This window comes from Rhodamnia argentea, chromosome 9 (genome assembly GCF_020921035.1).
Source record: "Rhodamnia argentea isolate NSW1041297 chromosome 9, ASM2092103v1, whole genome shotgun sequence".
NCBI lineage: Eukaryota > Viridiplantae > Streptophyta > Magnoliopsida > Myrtales > Myrtaceae > Rhodamnia > Rhodamnia argentea.
Window position 1 is genome coordinate 20027429 of NC_063158.1, and position 18384 is coordinate 20045812.

The window sequence follows — 18384 nt, forward strand, 5'->3', positions numbered from 1 at the left end:
TACAATGCATATTAATAGTAATGTATTCTCTTTTTTTTTATAAAAAATAATTGCTTGCACTATATGAAATGATTAATCCCTGATTTTTTTGTCTTATCAACTACAAAAATTGTTTAAATATTTTCGTAAAAAATGAAAATATTTTTTTATTCATTTCTTTAAGTGATATAAATAATTTTTTTTATTAAAAAAAAATATTTTTTAAATCATTCATTTTTCACTAATTAAAGGTATCTTGCTAAAAGTGACATCTGATATTGGAACAAAACGGGTTAATTACCGCTACCGGTAGACAACTGAAACTGAAACTCTTTACCCAAAAAAAAAAAAAAACTAAAACTGAAACCTCCACAAAATTAGGCAAAAATGGATAAAATTAATTTAATATTCGATTATCGATAATTTAAATTAAAAAATAAAAAAAGCAAGACCACCCGTGGTCCGTACCAACTGGAGCAACCATAAAAACTTTCCTCCTCCTCCTCCTCCTCCTCTTCCTCCAATTTCCATTGCAGAGACGACCGGGAAGGAGGAGAAGAAGAGGACCGTACGTAATCTCATCGCCGGTCGACGGAGATCCGCGATCGGCCTCGCTCGCAGTTTTCGATTCTTCGATCGAGAGGGAACCGCGAGCGAATTGCCGAGCGGAAGCGAACGTCGAAGATGAGTCAAGACGATAAAAGCAGAGGCTTGATCGGCGACCCCCAGCAGAGCCCGAACTACTACGGAACGTTCCAAGGCGTAGCGAACTACTATAACCCTCCTCCTCCTCCTCCGCAGCTGCAGCAGCAGCAGCTGTTCCCTCCGCCGGTCATCGGGTTCCCCCACCCGGTTCCACCTCCGGGCTCCACCGGCAGTCCCCGGTTCTATCCTTACGGTTATCAAACCGTCGCGGGTATTCATCTCGTCGTGCATACGCTAATTCTTTTGAGTTTCGAGTTTGGTTTCCCGAATTCGTTTTGTGAGCATGTTAAGGATCGCCTCAGGATGGAATTGGAATATTGAATCCTGTTTCTTTGTCCTGATGTTCTGTATATTTTGGTAGGATTACGTTATCCTGTGGAGATTCTGGCTTCATTTTGGCATACATATTGATTATTACACCTAGAACATGACGATCTGTTTGTTTGGTTTTGAAGTGTTGGGTCTTCGAACCGTCTCTCAAATCAGAAAATTTTAGATTTCGAATGATAGTTAGCAGCGTGACTTGATGTGATCACCTTTGTGTCTTGGTTGCATGATCCAGAAGAAATGATACACTTGATATATTTTGTTGCAATGAGAGGAAAGGCATTGTTTTCCTGTGGTTTCGACGAACAAACACTTCGTTTGCTTACGATGACTCCATATCTCATTACGGGTTCTTGTACATTAAAGGTTATGCAATTGTGGAGGGAACACCGGTTAGAGAGCATCGCTTACCTTGCTGCGGTCTTGGTATCGGCTGGTTCTTGTAAGTAATTTGGATGAGCCATCTCTTTCTAGCTGTGCAATGCATCTCCTGAGTGTTTTCTAGTGCAAAAATAAGGGTTAGGAGAATTTGTATGGGCACGCATTCTTTGTAACACACTAGGAGGACAGGAGCTAAACTATCTTTGCATGCTTACATTCTCACAGTGCTCACGATGAAAATCATCTATCACTTGATTTATCTTTCCATTTGTAAGTTGTGTGTGAATATTTGTCGTTGCATGCATAAATCATTTTGTTTATCTTTGAACTTGGTATCCTTTTTAGAAGTGTGCATTGCTTGAGAATTAGCCAATTGTCTGTGTTACTGGTAAAAATCCTAAGAGAGAGAGAGAGAGAGAGAGAGAGAGAGGTGGTAAGCAAAGCAAGTTTTAGTGTAATTATAGTTAGAAGAAACATAAATTATAAAAGGGAACAATGCAACCTTACCTTTTGAAATGAAAAAAGTGGAAGGCATTCTGTATCTCTCATACTGTGGGTAGCTTCAGACCAAATAATTTCTAATTTTTGTCAAGTAGAGGTGGAGCAATCTTTTTAAGGGCCTCGTATGGAAGTAAATGAACAAGCAATTTATTTTCCAAAATGGTGGACTTATTTGCAAATTTTTGGGATTTCTTGAGGTTGGTAAGTGATGTGGTAAGTGATGCTAATTACGTTATCTCATCTGCAAGGTTCTTGATTGGTTTCTTTCTCGGTGGCATCCCCTGGTACATTGGGACTTTTCTCCTTATTTGTGCTTGCCCAGATCGGCGAGAAAAGCCTGGATATGTTGCTTGTGCAATAGCTGTAAGTGTCTATTCTCCATCCTTATACCTTATCGTGCTTAAGAATGACATGCTTGTGTTAATGGATAAGTTACTTCCAGATGTGCTAATATTGATTCAACTAATTTTAGGTGTAGCAACTTAGGAGAATGCTCAGAACTTCAAGAATTCTCTAGTTGGATTTGCATTAAGCCTTGATCCCATGCTTAGTGGAAGTTACTCCAAAAAATCTGTTTCCTTCGCTTCGATACATAAGGAATGTTACTTAACCAGCATTAACATGTGTTATTGCATTTTCAATGGAGGTTCTGCAAGAGAGTATTTCCTCCTCAGTCTACTAGTTCTAGGCACCAACTTCAACTCAGCCGGAAACTGAGGAACTTGATTGTTCTAGCTGCATGGGCTGATAATGACACCCAGTAATTGCCTAGCCAAGAAATATCAGTATCGAAAGTTATAAGTCAAAAAACATATGTCTCTACCCAGTAGAGTTTACTTTAAGTAAACTAATTGTGCTGATGAATAATTGGAGAAAATATTAATCCCTTTGGTAGACTATTTGCTCATTATGGTTCATGCTTGGCATTCCCTCGAGAAAAAAATTGATACCATTTGCAAGTTGCAACTCCTGTTTATGCGTGAGCTGCTCCATATTGCGTTTTTTCATTATTTAGGGCATTATTGTGTAATTCCAACTTCAAGATTGCAAGTTATTCTACTTGCCATAGGAGAAATTTTTTAACATTAACATAAAGTTCATCTTTGACATTTCAGTCTTTCCTTGCTGTTCTTGCTGTTACTGTGGGCGCGACAAGGGGGCCTCATAGGTGGTGAGATCATACCAAGGGACTCCAGAATAGTTGTACAGTGATGCCTTGAGACTGCCGAAAAAAATTTGTTGCTATTTTACCTGTCATTTTATCTAAATATACTGCTTTAGATGCAAAGTAACTTGTAAGGTTGGTGGAAGACTAATAATGCGAGGTCTCTATAAGGTTTCCATTTGCCGTTGCCTCCTTGTTTGGGATAAATTGCAAAATCAGGTAAGCGAATCTGGGCTTACTCCATGGAGATCAGTAAACTTTTTATCCTGTCTCGATCTGGTTTCAACTTTATGAGTTGCAGCACTCTAGTATCTTTGGTTCATTTTAGTCTCCAGATTTCGAATCATTAGCAAGTATAGTATGACACATTCAAGCTGATATAGTCGCCATGGTGCTGTTAATAGCGGTCAACGGCAGTGATATGACAACATTGGGTGACCAAATTTGAGATTTGGTGTCCATATTTATTTTAGTAGTTTTGGTGACCATAGTTGAGAGTATGATCGGTTTTCATTTGACTCGGCGTTCTTGATGTTGACAGTGAATGATGAACTTGTGTATTACATTCATGGGCTATTGACTTAGAATAAGGGTTTAGTTGCTATTTTCTAATCAACTCAGTAATTATTCATATAACCGTGATTTACCAAATTCGGTCGTGGAACTATGTTATATTTTCTAAACATTTTGTGTCGTTCTGATTGTCTGTTGGATGCAATTTCAGAACACCAAGGCTCGTTCAACAAGCTAAGTATTGGAAAGACACTTGTTAATATGACCATTTTGTGAATTATGAGTCATAACTTTGAAATAGTAGCCTCCGAGACGTATTCCTCGTGCATCTTTCATCGAAAAGCAAATCCATTTTATTCACTCAAAGCATTTCACTTTATTTCAACTGTCCCTTTATGTGTACTACATCTAAGGAGAATTTCAAGTAAGAGTATGAAGTTAGGTCTTTTTCTAGAAAGAGATTCATAATGGACCTTTGAGTCAAATAATGGCTTGACTTGCTCGACGCTCCGTTTCTTTTGCGAAAAATAAATCATTTAAAAAATATTTTTCTGAAAATAATTGCTCATGTTACTTGACACTATTTATTGAAAATATTTTCATTACCAAGAAAAATTTATGTCTAAACCCTTTGCTCAAGTGAAAGATTGTTCATCTTTTTCACTTACAAACCTAGATTTAAATTATCCAAATTACTCAATTATAACCAAAGACGATTAATAAGATTAATAAGAGTATGGAGATGTGTGCTTTGACAATGTTGGGCATGCTTTAATAGGGTGCCTAGGATGAGGGACTCCTACACCTAGTTATGATTTGCGGGTCAATGGAAAGTTTTACCATTGATCGGATAAAAACAAACATCGGTTGCGCCACAGAAAATTATGCATGTTCGAGAGTGAAAATAATCTCAGATGAAATCTTATTATTCGTAGTGCATGGGTGCCCATAAAAATATTAATCGAGTGTTTGTCGAGTTTTACTAAGATACCGATTGATTTATTAAATTTCTCCTAAGAATTTAAGATTCATATGAAAATTAAGGTAATGAATATTAATATTTGAAAGTGCTAAAAACTGAAATAGAGATTTCTCCCCGAGGCTAAGTAGTAAGAGTACTAAATAGTAAAAAGAGAAAACAGAAAGAGAGAGAACAAGCGCTAGGGTTTGTGCCTCTCTCCTATAAAAGCAATAGAAAACCCTAGCTAGCCACTCCAGCAACGAGGAGGGAAGTATAGAGGGACCGTCGCGCTTTCGCAGATCTTCATCGTCTTCTCCCTCTCGCGTCTGAGGAAATGGTCACCTTCAGGGTCTGTATCTCTCTCTCTCTCTCTCTCCTTTGAAGGTCGCATCGATTGCCCAATTGGCGAAAATGTTTAGGATCATCGAACGACTTCGTCGCGTGTGTATGTCGGGCTTCTTGCATCATTCGATAGGAAGAATGAAACCATAAATTTGAGGTTTTGGTGGCTGGTCATCGTGGAACATCTGACTGACTGCGAAAAGTGGGGTGCATTTCTCAATTTCCATTGTTTTACGAGGAATTTTTCTTTCCTCTGTATTCGGAAAAGGTGCTGCTACGGTTTAGAAGTTGGTTCGGGGGATTGTGTTTATTTTATTCTATTTTATTTTTTTGTTTCCCTGAGGAATTTTTGTCTTGCGGGTTGCAGTTTCACCAGTACCAGGTTGTGGGTAGAGCCCTGCCCACTGAGGCAGATGAGCACCCGAAGATCTATCGAATGAAGCTGTGGGCCACCAATGAGGTCCGCGCCAAGTCCAAGTTCTGGTACGCGAGTAATGAAATCTTTGGATTTTGGGCACTATGCTATTGTGTGTGATACCACGAAATGTGAACGTCTCTGTTGAGAATTCGTTTAAGTGTTTGGTTTCGATTGATGTTGGGTTAGGTATTTCCTGAGGAAGCTGAAGAAGGTCAAGAAGAGCAATGGCCAGGTTCTTGCGATCAACGAGGTATTTCGCTGGTCAATCATTCTCAGCAGTGGGATTGCTCTTTGAATTGATTTCCAGTGTTCTCATGATAATAATAGGAGCTGCATGGAATTTGTTCGTGAGGTTCTGTTCTGATTTCTTAGGAACCTTTGCTTTGCTTCCCTATATCTGCTAGATGTACTATTTTGTAAACCAGAAGTTGAAGCTTGGTTTTGCCCTCATGGTCCTTAATTCCTCAGATGAGTTTTCTCAATATCATTCGTGGTAATCATCAATTGGAAGTTTTTATCCCTGAAAAGATCAATTATGGTCTCGTCTCACATGCTTAACATCCTTATATACAAATTTGTGGACCTAGCATAATCTGACGTTGGAATCCTGGGAAAGCCGATGGAGTCTAGGGCCTGAGCGGATTAATTTGATTTTTGAGTGGCTTTCGCCTTAAAAAAAAAGTATGTTCTTTAGCAATGTTTAGAGGAGTTAAGATTTGTAAGTCCTTTTGCCTCTGATTTCTAGAAAGTTTGGCATCGTTTTAATGAATTAAGCAAAGATGTTTTGAGCTTTTCCTACACTATTGAGATAGGATTGTGTAAATACAGAAAATGGACTTAGAAAGTAGCTAGAAGATCCTATCTTTGGAGAAAAGTATAGGCATAGACAGGGTGGACACTTCCCTCATGAACTATGTAGCTCTAAGATCAGGAACTGTTCTTTGTATGTACGGTAAGAATGGAGAAAAGCTGTATGTTTCTACATCGATTTCCTTTCTTCTATGCAAGTGCATCTCAAGAGTTCTAGGAGTTCCATCTTTCAAAGGTTGAATGTGGACTAGTTTCTGAAACTCCAAAAGCTGGATTTTTCAGTTTCTATTATATGCCATTAGATTAAGAGGTGCTTGACCCCACTTTAAACTAACATTTTCTATTTAATGGTAAGGTTTTATATTTTACTAGGATTTTTTCATTGGAACCGAAAGTTAATGCAAGTTTTGTGTTATCCATCCCTTACTGTGTAATGGATAACAACTATTGTTTGACCATCTTTAGACAGGAGCAGATTTATGTTAATGAGATTTGTCTTATTTTCAAGTGCTTTCCTTTCCAAACCTCTGTAGGAATATGTAATTTGGGATTTGCATTCTGCAAATCTGCAGATAGGCTGTATATTGTATAAAACATTCATTATCAATCTCTGATACTATGCCTGCTCATTATAATATCTCTGCCTAGATTCATGATGGAGTTATAAACGAATGCATCATGGACATTCAAAATTAGTATGCATACCCATTGTCAGTAGCAGAACCTGGCAATTATATATGCACATCCTATATTAGTTAATGGATTATCCGAGAATTCTCTGACCGATTAACAAGAAGAGTTTATCACTCTTTTCTATCTATTACACTTCCAATTACTTGTCCTGTCCTTGGGGGCTGATGCCATTTGGATTATCCCATGATAGAAACTATGCAGAATTCTCTGACCGATTAACGAGAAGAGTTTATCACTCTTTTCTATTTTTTGCACTTCCAATTACTTGTCCTCGTCCTTGAGGGCTGATGCCATTTGGATTATCCAATGATAGAAACTATGCAGAATACTGTGACCGATTAACAAGAAGAGTTTATCACTCTATTCTATGTTTTACAGCTCCAAGTACTTGTCTTGTCCTTGAGGGCTGATGCCATTTTGGTCTGAGTTGCTACACGTGAGATAGCCTCGCCATTTTCCTTTTGCTTACTAGTGTCTCTGGCAGATTTTTGAGAAGAACCCTACGAAGATCAATAACTATGGGATATGGCTCCGTTACCAAAGCCGAACCGGATACCACAACATGTATAAGGAATACCGAGATACCACACTGAATGGGGCTGTGGAGCAGATGTATACCGAGATGGCATCTCGCCACAGAGTCAGGTTCCCCTGTATCCAGATCATCAAGACAGCCACTGTTCCGGCCAAGCTTTGCAAGAGGGAGAGCACCAAGCAGTTCCACAACTCGAAGATCAAGTTCCCGCTGGTATTCAAGAAGGTTAGACCACCAACCAGGAAGCTGAAGACCACCTACAAGGCATCAAGGCCCAATTTGTTTATGTAATACCGGCAGTTGTTGATCTGAGTTATAGGGTCGTCGATAGTTTTCGTGAACACTCAGCAGCCTCATTTTTCCCCCCTTTCTTTTGTGAGAAGTTTGTCATTTATCTTAGGACATCGAGCTCTTTGGAATTTATCCTTGTTTTCTTCTACACTTTGGGTGATCAACGACTTGCTGTGATGTTGGCTTTTTGCATGTTGTCCTTAGCTCACCTCTTGTTTACGTTCATATCCAGTTTAAGCTCTTCTTTAAGGGCATGGGGAGCTTTCAAGCTTTCATGTTGCTACCATCTCGGTTTTTTTTTTTTTTCTATCTACCCATCATTTGAATCATGGTCTGTCTTTTTACCTGTAGCTTGGATCTTGATTATATGCAACATTTCTATAGCCCCGCAATATAAGAGGATGATGGAATGATAATCAAAGCATCTGAGGTTTTCCCGACAAGAGATGATTGATTACCTGTTGTTGTCAGTTCCCAAGTTGGAGAAAATATTTTATTTAACGGTTAGACTATGAGGCCAGATGCCATGTGGCGCAGCGGAAGTGTTGTGTTGGCCTTGTTCGTCGACTAGAATGGAGCAGTAATTTAAGGTTAACTCCTTCAAGAACTCTTGTCACTGGTTTATTTTTCAACCATCAGTATGTAGACCAGAAAGTTGCTCATTTGTCAATCGAAGCGATATGATTCTTGTCGTGTAATTGAATATAGTTCACTCGCTTACACGCACTCACGGTTTTAACTGTATTAGAAGTAAATCAATTTCGTACACCGGTTCTAATATCTTGCTCATAGAGACAAGTCTAACCCAACACGCTCTTATCACCCTTATGCTTCTTTGGTGTCGCATTGTCGAACACAGTCATCGGCACAGATTGATATCGACAAATAATACTTGTCTGAAGATAAGGCAACGTGTCTGCCAAGCCCGCTTCCCAGGGAAGCGAGGGGCCGTGCCTAGCCTTGCCTCGACGTATTTCCTTTATTGCTTATTGATGCTTTAAGAATTTCTTTTACTAGCGGTGTATCCTCTATATATCAGGTTTTTCTTTACCTCTATTTTTTTGTAAAAAGGTCCTAAATAGAACGACAAAAACCTATTCCTGCAAAAGCATATTTTAGACAACCTAACCAAAACTTAGAGGCGATGGAAAGTGCAAGGGTTCCTCGTAACGTTTACATTTTTTAATGATCTGATGACCCGATCTTAACATGCGACATTAATGTCACAACCATCAAGCAACTTAAAGAGGTCACCATATGGAAAAACAGATGAGAAATGATTGGTCTCACTGCAATATTTTATTGGCATTAAAGTTCAGTAATCAGATTGAGAAACGTTCCTTTCTTTGAAAATAATTTCAAACAACGGCTGCTCAAAAAAATTCCACATCTCAGTGCGTCAATGTTACGTAACTGCAAGATAACAGGCTTGAATGTAAGTGCAACCATTCTCTAAGATTGGTCCAAACTTGCTTAGAAGTTCTGCTATGATTGGAGGTCCTTTTCTCAGCCAAAAAAGATCAAAGACACTTACCAGCGAAATGGGTCATCCCACAAGAGCACGAACACACAATGCTACCAGAACACCATTTTTGCTCACATAGAATTATTGGAAAGATACCCTTCCATGCCCGGAACAGAATACTTAACGTAACAATTACAAAATCATAACTCATCACTTAGTAAATAACATAAAGCATATCCTCTGCCAAAAGATGACTCAAAATTGAACAAACTCTCTAGCAACTGGCAGATAGCTTCTATTTAAAGATAAAAGTGACATAAAAAGTTCTACCCCTAGTTGGCAGCTACTAATTTTTGAATAACTGTGAATGACATGGAAGGCATCTGGCAAACCTAAACTATTAGCGGGTAAGGCAGCTCTCAATGAGAAATGAATTCCGGAATCTCCCACTAATGAGATGAATATTCAGGTTACCCGTATCAATGGTCCAGCATAATCAAGGCTTGAATGCTGAAAAGGCCACCACAGAGTTGTGTCCTCCAAACCCGAAAGAATTTGATATGGCTGCAACCACAAACGCACAATTAACCTCAGATGTACCGTTCAAAATGATGTCACTATAATACCAACCCATTCAGGGGGAATCACTCACCAACATTCACTTCATGCTGCTGCTTCTTGTTTGCGACAGTGTCAAAATCTACAGAGGGCTCAGGATTCTAGAGTTGACAAAATGAATGTCACAGACACATATAGCAAAGCAGACAAATGGTTCTACAATAGCAAAGTTCTTCTCCAACACAGTTGGTTACAGACAAGTAGAAACGTGTAAGCGTGACAGAGGAAGAGAAAGACTATCAACTAAGAAGTTGACTGATTGACTATTAATGTTATGGTTCTCATTTGTCATCTGCTCCCTTTGTAATATCTCATCCACAAAAAGTACATACTTCGCTTAAATATGTTTTTAGTCTGCATTAATATTTCTAAGCAACAGTAGTAATTACTTGAGGTTTCTTTTCAGAACGCCTTGTTCTTTGAAGTACTGCACAGAGATAATTTGTAACTTTCTTGTGTTAAAAGTTAGCAGTTTTAACTACACACTAGTTTGTAGATTATAACTTGACAACATATTGCCAAACAAATTATGCTCATTTTGAGGTGAATTATATTGATCTATTCATTAAATCAGCATTCATCATTTCGCAGCTGACAGCTATTTAGTTATAAGCTGATCAAATAGAAAGTACGTACAAACTGGTTAATAGAGGGATGAAGCCACCCTGTTGTGATTGCTTTCACTGTGGCAATAGCTTCCAAACCTCCGGCAGCACCAAGACAGTGTCCAATCATAGACTGACACAGTATAATTTTGTTAGAACAAGTCAATCAGAGATAAAAAGGGTGGAGAGAGAGAGAGAGATTACCTTGGTTGCATTTATTTTGATCCCTGAGGTATTTTTGAACACCTTTTTTATGGCATTAATCTCGGCCAGGTCTCCAGCAAGAGTTGAAGTTGCATGCGCATTTATGTAGTTCACCTGAACAGTTAAAGAAATTGTACAATCAAGTTATCTCTGGCACCAAGTAGCTTATATGCTCAATTTCCAAAGGCAGACATGACGTCAGATAATGACAGGCAATCATCAGATTCTGCAGATGTGGGGTGACTACCCATAACAAAGATGTTTTATAAACTTTAGGAATTCCTTAAACTATTAACATAAGGCATCCACCATTTGAAGATCGGCCCAAAATATGACAGCTTTTTGTTTGGAGCCATCAGCTCTTACATCTAAATTCCCTCATGAGTGACTATAGAGCAGCATTATTCCTAGTATGAGTTGTGACATCACTTGAGCAGCCATCATGATCAGAAATAATCAACAGGCTGTGCAAGCCATATTTGTCGTTGAAGATGAATTCAGTTGACACATCTAAAGCTCATCTTTCTCCATACCCACATAGGCAAGGCAGATAGGAAAGTCTCATCACGACACAGACACACGCACATTAACGAAACTTAGTGTTTTCAAACATTAACTACTTACAACGAAACTTTCAGTGTTTTCATGATTGAACAGCATGATAGTACTAAGGATCTCCTAATTCCTTCAAATTTTATCTCTGCTTTTCAGTTTTTCTGAATTGTTTTGCTTTTCCAGTGTACCTGTTTGGCCAGGGGGATAAAGTCCTCCAGTAGCTTATTTTATCTGTAGCACTCGAAAGCTTGTCATATATTTTGGCTTAAAAATCCAATCAAGTGATGCCTAAATTACATAACCAAATAAAATTTCCTGCTATTAATGGCAACTCAGGCACAACCCTCACAACTTTTCGGAAGGGCCTGTCGTTATGTTGCCAATTTAGATTTGGCATGGCCAGTGATTGGCATCCACCAAAAAGGGCTGCAAAAACCAACGGTGAGGAGAGATAGCCATATCAGATTCTAGGATTGACACTAGCAACACCCTCTCAACCATGTGACGCGCACATAGCAAGATATGTTCTTTAGATTGCTTTCAAAGAAGTGAGGAAAGATGGTATGTGCTCCACATGGTTGTTATAAAGACCTACATCTTCGCCCATCAATTGTTTTTGGAACTAGGGTTGACATTAGCTATAATTGTTCCCAATTCAGCCACTCAAAAAAATATCAACTTAGGAGTTTTTTCATGTGATATCCTTCAAATGATTGATGAAGTTTGACTAGTGCACAAGTGTATAGATCATCGAACACTTGCATAATTTGGTGATTGTTGATTGATGATGCTTGAGTAGTGCACGAGTGCATAGATCGTCGAACACTTATTAATATTGATTCACCGAACACTTGCACCATTTTGGTGATTGTTGATTGATGATGTTTGAGTAGGTGCACAAGTGCATAAATCATCGAACACTTGGTAATATTGATTCTCTCTCTCTCTCTCTCTCTCTCTCTCTCTCTCTCTCTCTCTCTCATTTTAAATAATTTCTACAGTTGTCTAAAGACCAAAGTGCCAGAACCACACAAGTTTGTAGTAGCAGTGGCACAAAATTTGGAGTTAATAACATTCAATAGTAACAAGATTGTACGCCTAAAAACTACAAACTTGATGGTTTGATAAAAAACTGGAAAGGCCAAAATGATGTGGACAAGCACTTTTGAATAAAGATCTTGAGTACTTCAGTATCAAGGTTGAAGATAGTACAGCATATCATGTCGCCAACCCCATTCAGTTGGAAAAGGCTTGGTCGTTATTTGTTGTTTATTTGGCAAGTGCAAAGGCATGTTTCATGCAAAAAGTAAGGACCCAAGTTAACATGAAGATAATCATGCTAAAACTTGAAAGGAAAACAAGCTAGCTTTTCTTTTGTGGAAGAATGCGTGACGAATTCAGTAAAATCCCTCAGCCAATAAGTAATTCCCTCAAAATTGAGGATGTATAACAAAACTAACAATATACGGAAAAGAGATTCATTGCAGAAGCCCACAATGGTGAGCACCACGTGAAGGCTGAAGGAAAGTAATACTGCGATAAAAATTTGATGAAAGGAAGCACAGACTACCTCCTCTGGTGACACACCCGCATCTTCAAGGCTCCTCTCAATGCAAGAGGAAACACCAAGTCCATCAGCCCTTGGATCAGTCATGTGATAAGCATCACAGTTGACCGCACCTCCCAAATACTCGGCAATAATTGGTGCACCTCTTTTCATTGCGTGCTCCAAGCTCTCCATTACCTGAACAGCGAATTAGAAGTTGACAAACAAGCCCAGGAAAAGTATTTGCTTTGGAAAAAGTCTGATACCAATAGTGCAAGCTGATACAGATGACAAGCACACAAACATACGAGAGAGAGAGAGAGAGAGAGAGAGAGAGATGTCCATATACAGGGAAACACAGATGAAACAAGGTATCCTGATGCACAGTGAGAACCAAATGAACACGGGTTCCAAAGAAAACTACAATGGGCACATCACCAATGAAAAATTCTGCCCATGATTTTATGGATGTCAGACAAGTGCTTCTATTGTAAAAATAAAAGACATATATGATGAAAAGGAGAGGAAAAAATACACGAATATCGACATGCTTCTCAAAACTAAAAAGTGGCAGATCCAGCAATTCGATAATCGTCCCAGACCATATTTAGACAGCATCTAATTCTAACAACACAGCACTTTTAGCAGCAGTTCGTGTCTTTTTACAGACTGCTAAAATTTAAACTGAAGCACTTTTCAGTGAAAAAAGAAAACAAAAAACCTCATATATGTATAGACAATAAGGAAAAATAAAGTGTGTACCAGAGCTTACCAAAACTCCTGCTCCTTCACCCATGACAAAACCATCTCGATCTCTATCCCAAGGCCTTGACGCAGTTTGTGGATCATCGTTTCTCTGAGACAAGGCTCTGCATGCCACGAAACCACCCAAGCCAATGGGAATAATGGCAGCTTCAGTGCCACCAGCAATCATCAGATCAGCCTCACCCCGACGGATGTGATTGGCAGCAGCATAGAAGCAATAGTTGGAAGTGGCACATGCAGTTGAGATGGAATAATTTGGACCCATGAAACCAATTTCAATGGCAATCAACGCAGATCCCATGTTTGTTATGGCATAAGGAATAAAGAAGGGGGTTATCTTCCTGTGACCTTTCTCAATTAGATTCTGTACGCCATCAGAGAACACAGTCAAACCACCCATACCTGTCCCAACAAGTACACCAGCCCGCTCCTTTTCGATCTGTGTAGAGTAATGTCAGCAATTTAGTGATTTTGTCATTTTGAAAGAATGACTGCTTATAAAGGGAAAGCCACAATTCCTGGACACAGGCCTAACATTGCAACATCAGAATTACTGCCTCCACAGCCAAGAAACGCTACTGAGAAGGAAATTCAACAAATAGAACTGCTGTTATCTGCATGTCAAACTTGCAATAGTCCCATTTTTTCATTCTCTAGGCCCAAGAACAAAGTTATTCAACAGATATAGAGGGTTTCGCAAATTATCTCCTACGACACAAAGAATATGAGAGAAGTACAATAAAATGTTAGTGCCATTCCCTCAGACATCCATGCTCATCTCTCTTTGCTTTCATAACTGCTTGAAGGAAAGCGCTTTGTTTGGTAGGCTCACCAGTGAAAGATAAGAGAAATACTGGAAAGCTGAAATTTTTCCTCCTCACCCTTTCACAAAAATTTGAAATTATTCAATATTTTCCACCCCAATTGCAATTCCCCTTATTTTCCCTCACTTTCCAAACACAGTAGAGAAGTTATCCGAATAGCAGAAACTGCTGGTCCAGTGCAATGCCAATGAAACTGAATATCTATATTTTAATAATTGCATTCAATAAACAGAAGTTCATCAAACCAATGCACGCGAGTCTGTCAGATCATGTTTGTGCTTCACAAGCATCATTTTCAGCAGAGGAAGTGCATATCATAGGATGCACAGGATTTGACGTTACTGTTCTAACATTGCAATTGATGCATTGGTATTTGCAAAACATGTGGACAAATGTCTGTTAATAAGTAAACCAGAGGAGCTGGGCTACAAGTTAGACATGGAACAGTCAATGAACTTGAGCATTAAGCGAGACACCGTTGATGCTGTTACAAGCATTGTAAACGAGGAAGACAAAATAAAGGACAGACAATGACTATTGAATCTGAACCAGGAAAAATTCATAGCCGAAGGGAAAGCAAAGGAATACGTGTTTAAAAAAGGTTTTCCAAAGGGAAAACAATGTTGATCAGCCGGTAACAACTCAGACAAGCTGTTCTTTCTAGACAGGAACAAGGCAAAAAGATGTCACCAGTATCTAGTTTCAAATTGGCAATGAGAAAGAGCAGATCCCAAAGTGTAAAACTTCCATTCTAAAAGTCACTTCTAATACTTGATCAACTTTTAAAGCACTACGATTGCAATGCCATCAAACGTGCCACACCCTTGTCTACAAATTTACTACCAGTAACCATTTTCTCATCAGAGAATTCACTTGATCTTCCTGGAGTTAGCTCAACTAGGAGGACAATGAAAATGGATTAGTACTTGCAAGCATCCTTTACATCAGAATTGGACACGAAGAAATGTCCAATAAACTTGGCACGTTTCAACACGAGAAATGAGAAACTATAGATTACCATCGGCTTGACATCTAATTTAGAGCCCAGGAGTCGTTACCGCTGAGCTCAAAGCTAAAAAAGAAACGACGGTGCTCCAGAAAAACGTTTAGCAATCTGAGACCATTCAGATCCAATAATTAAAAAGACTGTCCGACCATGCAATTACAGCAAGCACAAGCGAAATCAAAGCCCAGAATCAGAAAAACCTTGGAGCGCCTATCGCCGCCGAGATCAGCATCTTCGAGCGCCTTCTTGGCAGCGACAATGCAGTAGCGCAAGCAATCGTCGAGGCGCCGGTCGTTCTTCCCGTCGATGTAGCCCTGGGACGAGAACCCGTGGATCTGCCCGGCGAAGCGGGTGGGGAACTTGGAGGCGTCGAAGCGGTCGATCGGGCCGATCCCGCTCTCGCCGGTGAGCAGCTTCTCGTAGTAGGCGTCGACGTCGTTGCCGAAGACGGAGACGAGGCCCATCCCGGTGACGACGACGCGCTTCTTGGGGTCCTTCTCGCGCCTGGGGGCGGAGACGGCTGCCGGGGCGGAGGACCTGACGGCGGGGAGGGCGACGCGCCTGGGGCCTCGCGGGCCGGCGTGGGGGTAGGCATTGGAGGAGGATTTGCGGAGCGGGCCGAGGGGGGAGACGCGGAGGGACGGAGAATGGAGGGATTGCATGGTGGCGAGAGAGAGAGAGAGAGAGAGAGAGAGAGAGAGAATGGTGGTGGCGATGATAACGAAGAAGAAGAAGAAGAGGGAGATTGCGGAATTTATGAAATGACTCGCCTCGTAGCTTGCTGCGGAAGTGAGACAGGACAGAGAGAGAGACGCAGTACAAGTGTCGCTGGGAATTGCAATATGTTATATGTTGTTACTCTTCTTTATTAGGCCAATCTCCGCTTGTGGGGCACGAGTTCCTGTGCCCCCATTGAATCGACCATCTTTCGATTCGAAACTAGACCTCATCATTGGACGGATCGATCAATCCAATCTCAAAACTTTCCGAGTAGCGGAAATTGCGTAGGCCCGGGCGACTCGGGTCGGGGGACCAGAAAAGCCGACCGAGCTCAGCTGGGGATTGTGCTCGGACTTGCCCACCTGCCCCTCGAGCCGACCCCGAGCTCTGATTGGGTCAGATGGGCCAGACGGGCGGCTCGATTTGCGATCGGTCATTAAACCTAAAGGCATGTACTGAGCTGAATTGGAACCGCCCTACTTGACGTGATCTACAATTAGTAGTGGCTCGGATATAGTTTATTACGTGCATACTGAATTCATGCGATGATTTGTCCTAATCGGGACTGCTCATGTATGGCCTTGGGAGAAGTTAGAAATATTTACTTAGGTTTCGAGTACCCGTTCCATGGGGTGCTTTTGATATAGGTTCAATTTCTCAAAGGTTAAAGGAGTCGTTGTACCTAGGAGTGAGCAAATCACCCCGCTCGGACCGGGACCGAACCAGGATCGATAGTCCGGTTTCTGATTTTAGAGAGAGCGGTTCGATTCCCGATTCTAGGGTCCTAGGACTAGACCGCCCTGGCCGGACCAATCAAAATTTAAAAAAAAAAAGTTACCCTCTCTTTACTTGTCAAGAGTGTCTAAGAAATTTTATCAAATTGAGAAGTTATTGGCACTCTCTATTATTTATTCTCCTATGTAGAAGTCTTTTTAGTTACACTCAATTTTATTTTTTGAAAGTAACCAAACTAATGTGCTCTAAGTTAGGAATGGTGCATATATTTTTTTTTTTACATGTGTCCGGTCCAATGGAACCGCCCGAGAACCGGATAGGGCCGGTGGTTCGGTTCTCGGTTCCGGAAAATTGAGAAGCGAGACCACTGGTCCGATTCTCGATTCTTGAGGGGAACCGGATCGGATCGAAAACCGATCACCCCTAGTTGTATCTTCACTCCATTTTAGAGCTGAAGAAAGGGTGGTTCGGGTGCCCAAAAAAAAAAAAATCTCGGGTTTCATGCAAAATCCCACAAAAGATTTTAACTTTTTCATGGACACCAATATCTAAAAACCATTTTTTCCCACCGGATCATACCCAGAACTTGTACTGACGACCCAAAAGCACCTTTCGTCGCGCACGTTGGACAATGTCGAGCAGGATCTTGAGCGGCCCCTCATGGACCGTGCACGGAAGGTATGGTTGGAATCGCTGGTACAAATTTGAGGCATTGGCGAGACGAAAAAGAAACCGGACTACCAGTGACTTGAGAGACAAACGTATTTTTTTTTTTTTTTTTTTTTCAAACTTCTGGTGTGATCTAAGCCGACAATTAGGCGGCTCCTAGGACAATCAACTACTGTATGATTGCGGTAGATATGGTAGATTTTGACCCTGATCCTAATGGGATGGCAAATAAATTGGTGGGCCGTTGGGAATGTAGTGAACTAGAAGATGGCTTGCATGGGGGAGTTTGATTGATCCTCTTCCTGTGATGCTTTTACTGTAAAATGGTACTTCTGCATTTCCCTCTCTTTTTTTTAATGAAGCAAAGCCATCGGTTGTGGGTACAATTCTTTCGTTGAGCAGAATAATTGTTGGGTAAGTTCCCCAAAAGTTTTAGACCGCCTAATCATGATGAGCTTTAGCTATTGAACTGCGAGTCAACAACTCAAAAATTGTAAACTTCTTTATACCATATCAAGTATTAAGTACACAGATTCTAATCGCAAATAAGTGCAGGAGAAGCAACCGGGAGAAGCTCCGATGCGCCGTTTATAGAAGATCGCCAAGAGAGAGTTCAAAGCAGAGCCTGTTAACGTGTCGAGCGCTGATTATTAACCAAGTAAACATATTAATCGCTCTATGTCGGATAGATTTTTACGCGTATGTGACTCTGTTTTACTGACATAGATATGCGGTTGGGGTTAACTCAAGCGATTTAGGCTTCGTTTGTTTCGCGAAAAATATTTTCCAAAAAGTCATTTTTCCGTTTGTTTGGTGGAAAATGTTTCGTTTTCGAAAAACGTCTTCCCAAAAGTTATTTTCCAGAAAAATTAAAATATTTTTCTATGCTTGGCCAAAATATCAAAAAGACCCGAAAAATATTTTCCGTCGTTTGGTATGGATCAATTTTCCTCCATGCACTCATTTCAACCATTTTTTTGTTTTTCATTTCATTTTTAAAAAAAAATCAAATGTTTTAATTATTTGTACTTTTCTTTTTGCTCTTTTCTCT

At 40.2% G+C, this 18384-nt stretch overlaps 3 protein-coding genes across 4 annotated transcripts; 2 read left to right on the forward strand and 1 right to left on the reverse strand.

The window, feature by feature from the left end:
- The first annotated feature begins 502 nt into the window (after window positions 1–502).
- Window positions 503–3324, forward strand: LOC115755991 (60S ribosomal protein L18a-like protein). 2 transcript variants are annotated; one of them, XR_007199664.1, is made up of 5 exons: window positions 503–895; window positions 1378–1453; window positions 2142–2256; window positions 2372–2694; window positions 2726–2846. XR_007199664.1 is itself a non-coding variant. In XM_048284998.1 (4 exons), the coding sequence occupies exons 1-4, from the start codon at window positions 664–666 to the stop codon at window positions 3066–3068; spliced, it is 483 nt and encodes a 160-aa protein (XP_048140955.1). In that variant the 5' UTR covers window positions 503–663; the 3' UTR covers window positions 3069–3324. The 2 variants fall into 2 exon arrangements, 1 of the variants encoding a protein (XP_048140955.1); XM_048284998.1 differs by lacking the exons at window positions 2372–2694; window positions 2726–2846 and adding an exon at window positions 3009–3324.
- A 1397-nt stretch (window positions 3325–4721) lies between these two features.
- LOC115755990 (60S ribosomal protein L18a) lies at window positions 4722–7817 on the forward strand. The gene is made up of 4 exons (XM_030695646.2): window positions 4722–4881; window positions 5242–5357; window positions 5479–5542; window positions 7280–7817. Exons 1-4 carry the CDS (start codon window positions 4867–4869, stop codon window positions 7619–7621), a joined length of 537 nt encoding a protein of 178 aa, XP_030551506.1. The 5' UTR covers window positions 4722–4866; the 3' UTR covers window positions 7622–7817.
- Window positions 7818–9206: 1389 nt separating this feature from the next.
- On the reverse strand, window positions 9207–16016 carry LOC115755984 (3-oxoacyl-[acyl-carrier-protein] synthase I, chloroplastic-like). The gene is made up of 7 exons (XM_030695635.2): window positions 15410–16016; window positions 13387–13818; window positions 12639–12812; window positions 10514–10627; window positions 10341–10442; window positions 9739–9805; window positions 9207–9650 (listed from the first exon to the last, which is right to left on the reverse strand). Exons 1-7 carry the CDS (start codon window positions 15869–15871, stop codon window positions 9583–9585), a joined length of 1419 nt encoding a protein of 472 aa, XP_030551495.1. The 5' UTR covers window positions 15872–16016; the 3' UTR covers window positions 9207–9582.
- Window positions 16017–18384: the final 2368 nt, after the last annotated feature.

Excerpts from the sequence above, each read along its gene's own strand:
- LOC115755990 (XM_030695646.2), top strand. Across the intron at positions 5,358-5,478 it reads CGCGCCAAGTCCAAGTTCTG|GTATTTCCTGAGGAAGCTGA; the intron begins GTACGCGAGTAA and ends ATGTTGGGTTAG. Across the intron at positions 5,543-7,279 it reads AGGTTCTTGCGATCAACGAG|ATTTTTGAGAAGAACCCTAC; the intron begins GTATTTCGCTGG and ends TGTCTCTGGCAG.
- LOC115755984 (XM_030695635.2), bottom strand. The coding sequence starts at position 15,871 with ATGCAATCCCTCCATTCTCCGTCCCTCCGCGTCTCCCCCCTCGGCCCG. Across the intron at positions 9,806-10,340 it reads ATCCCTCTATTAACCAGTTT|AATCCTGAGCCCTCTGTAGA; the intron begins GTACGTACTTTC and ends TGTCAACTCTAG. Across the intron at positions 9,651-9,738 it reads GCAGCATGAAGTGAATGTTG|CCATATCAAATTCTTTCGGG; the intron begins GTGAGTGATTCC and ends TTGTGGTTGCAG.
- LOC115755991 (XM_048284998.1), top strand. The coding sequence starts at position 664 with ATGAGTCAAGACGATAAAAGCAGAGGCTTGATCGGCGACCCCCAGCAG. Across the intron at positions 1,454-2,141 it reads CTTGGTATCGGCTGGTTCTT|GTTCTTGATTGGTTTCTTTC; the intron begins GTAAGTAATTTG and ends CTCATCTGCAAG. Across the intron at positions 2,257-3,008 it reads ATGTTGCTTGTGCAATAGCT|TCTTTCCTTGCTGTTCTTGC; the intron begins GTAAGTGTCTAT and ends TTGACATTTCAG.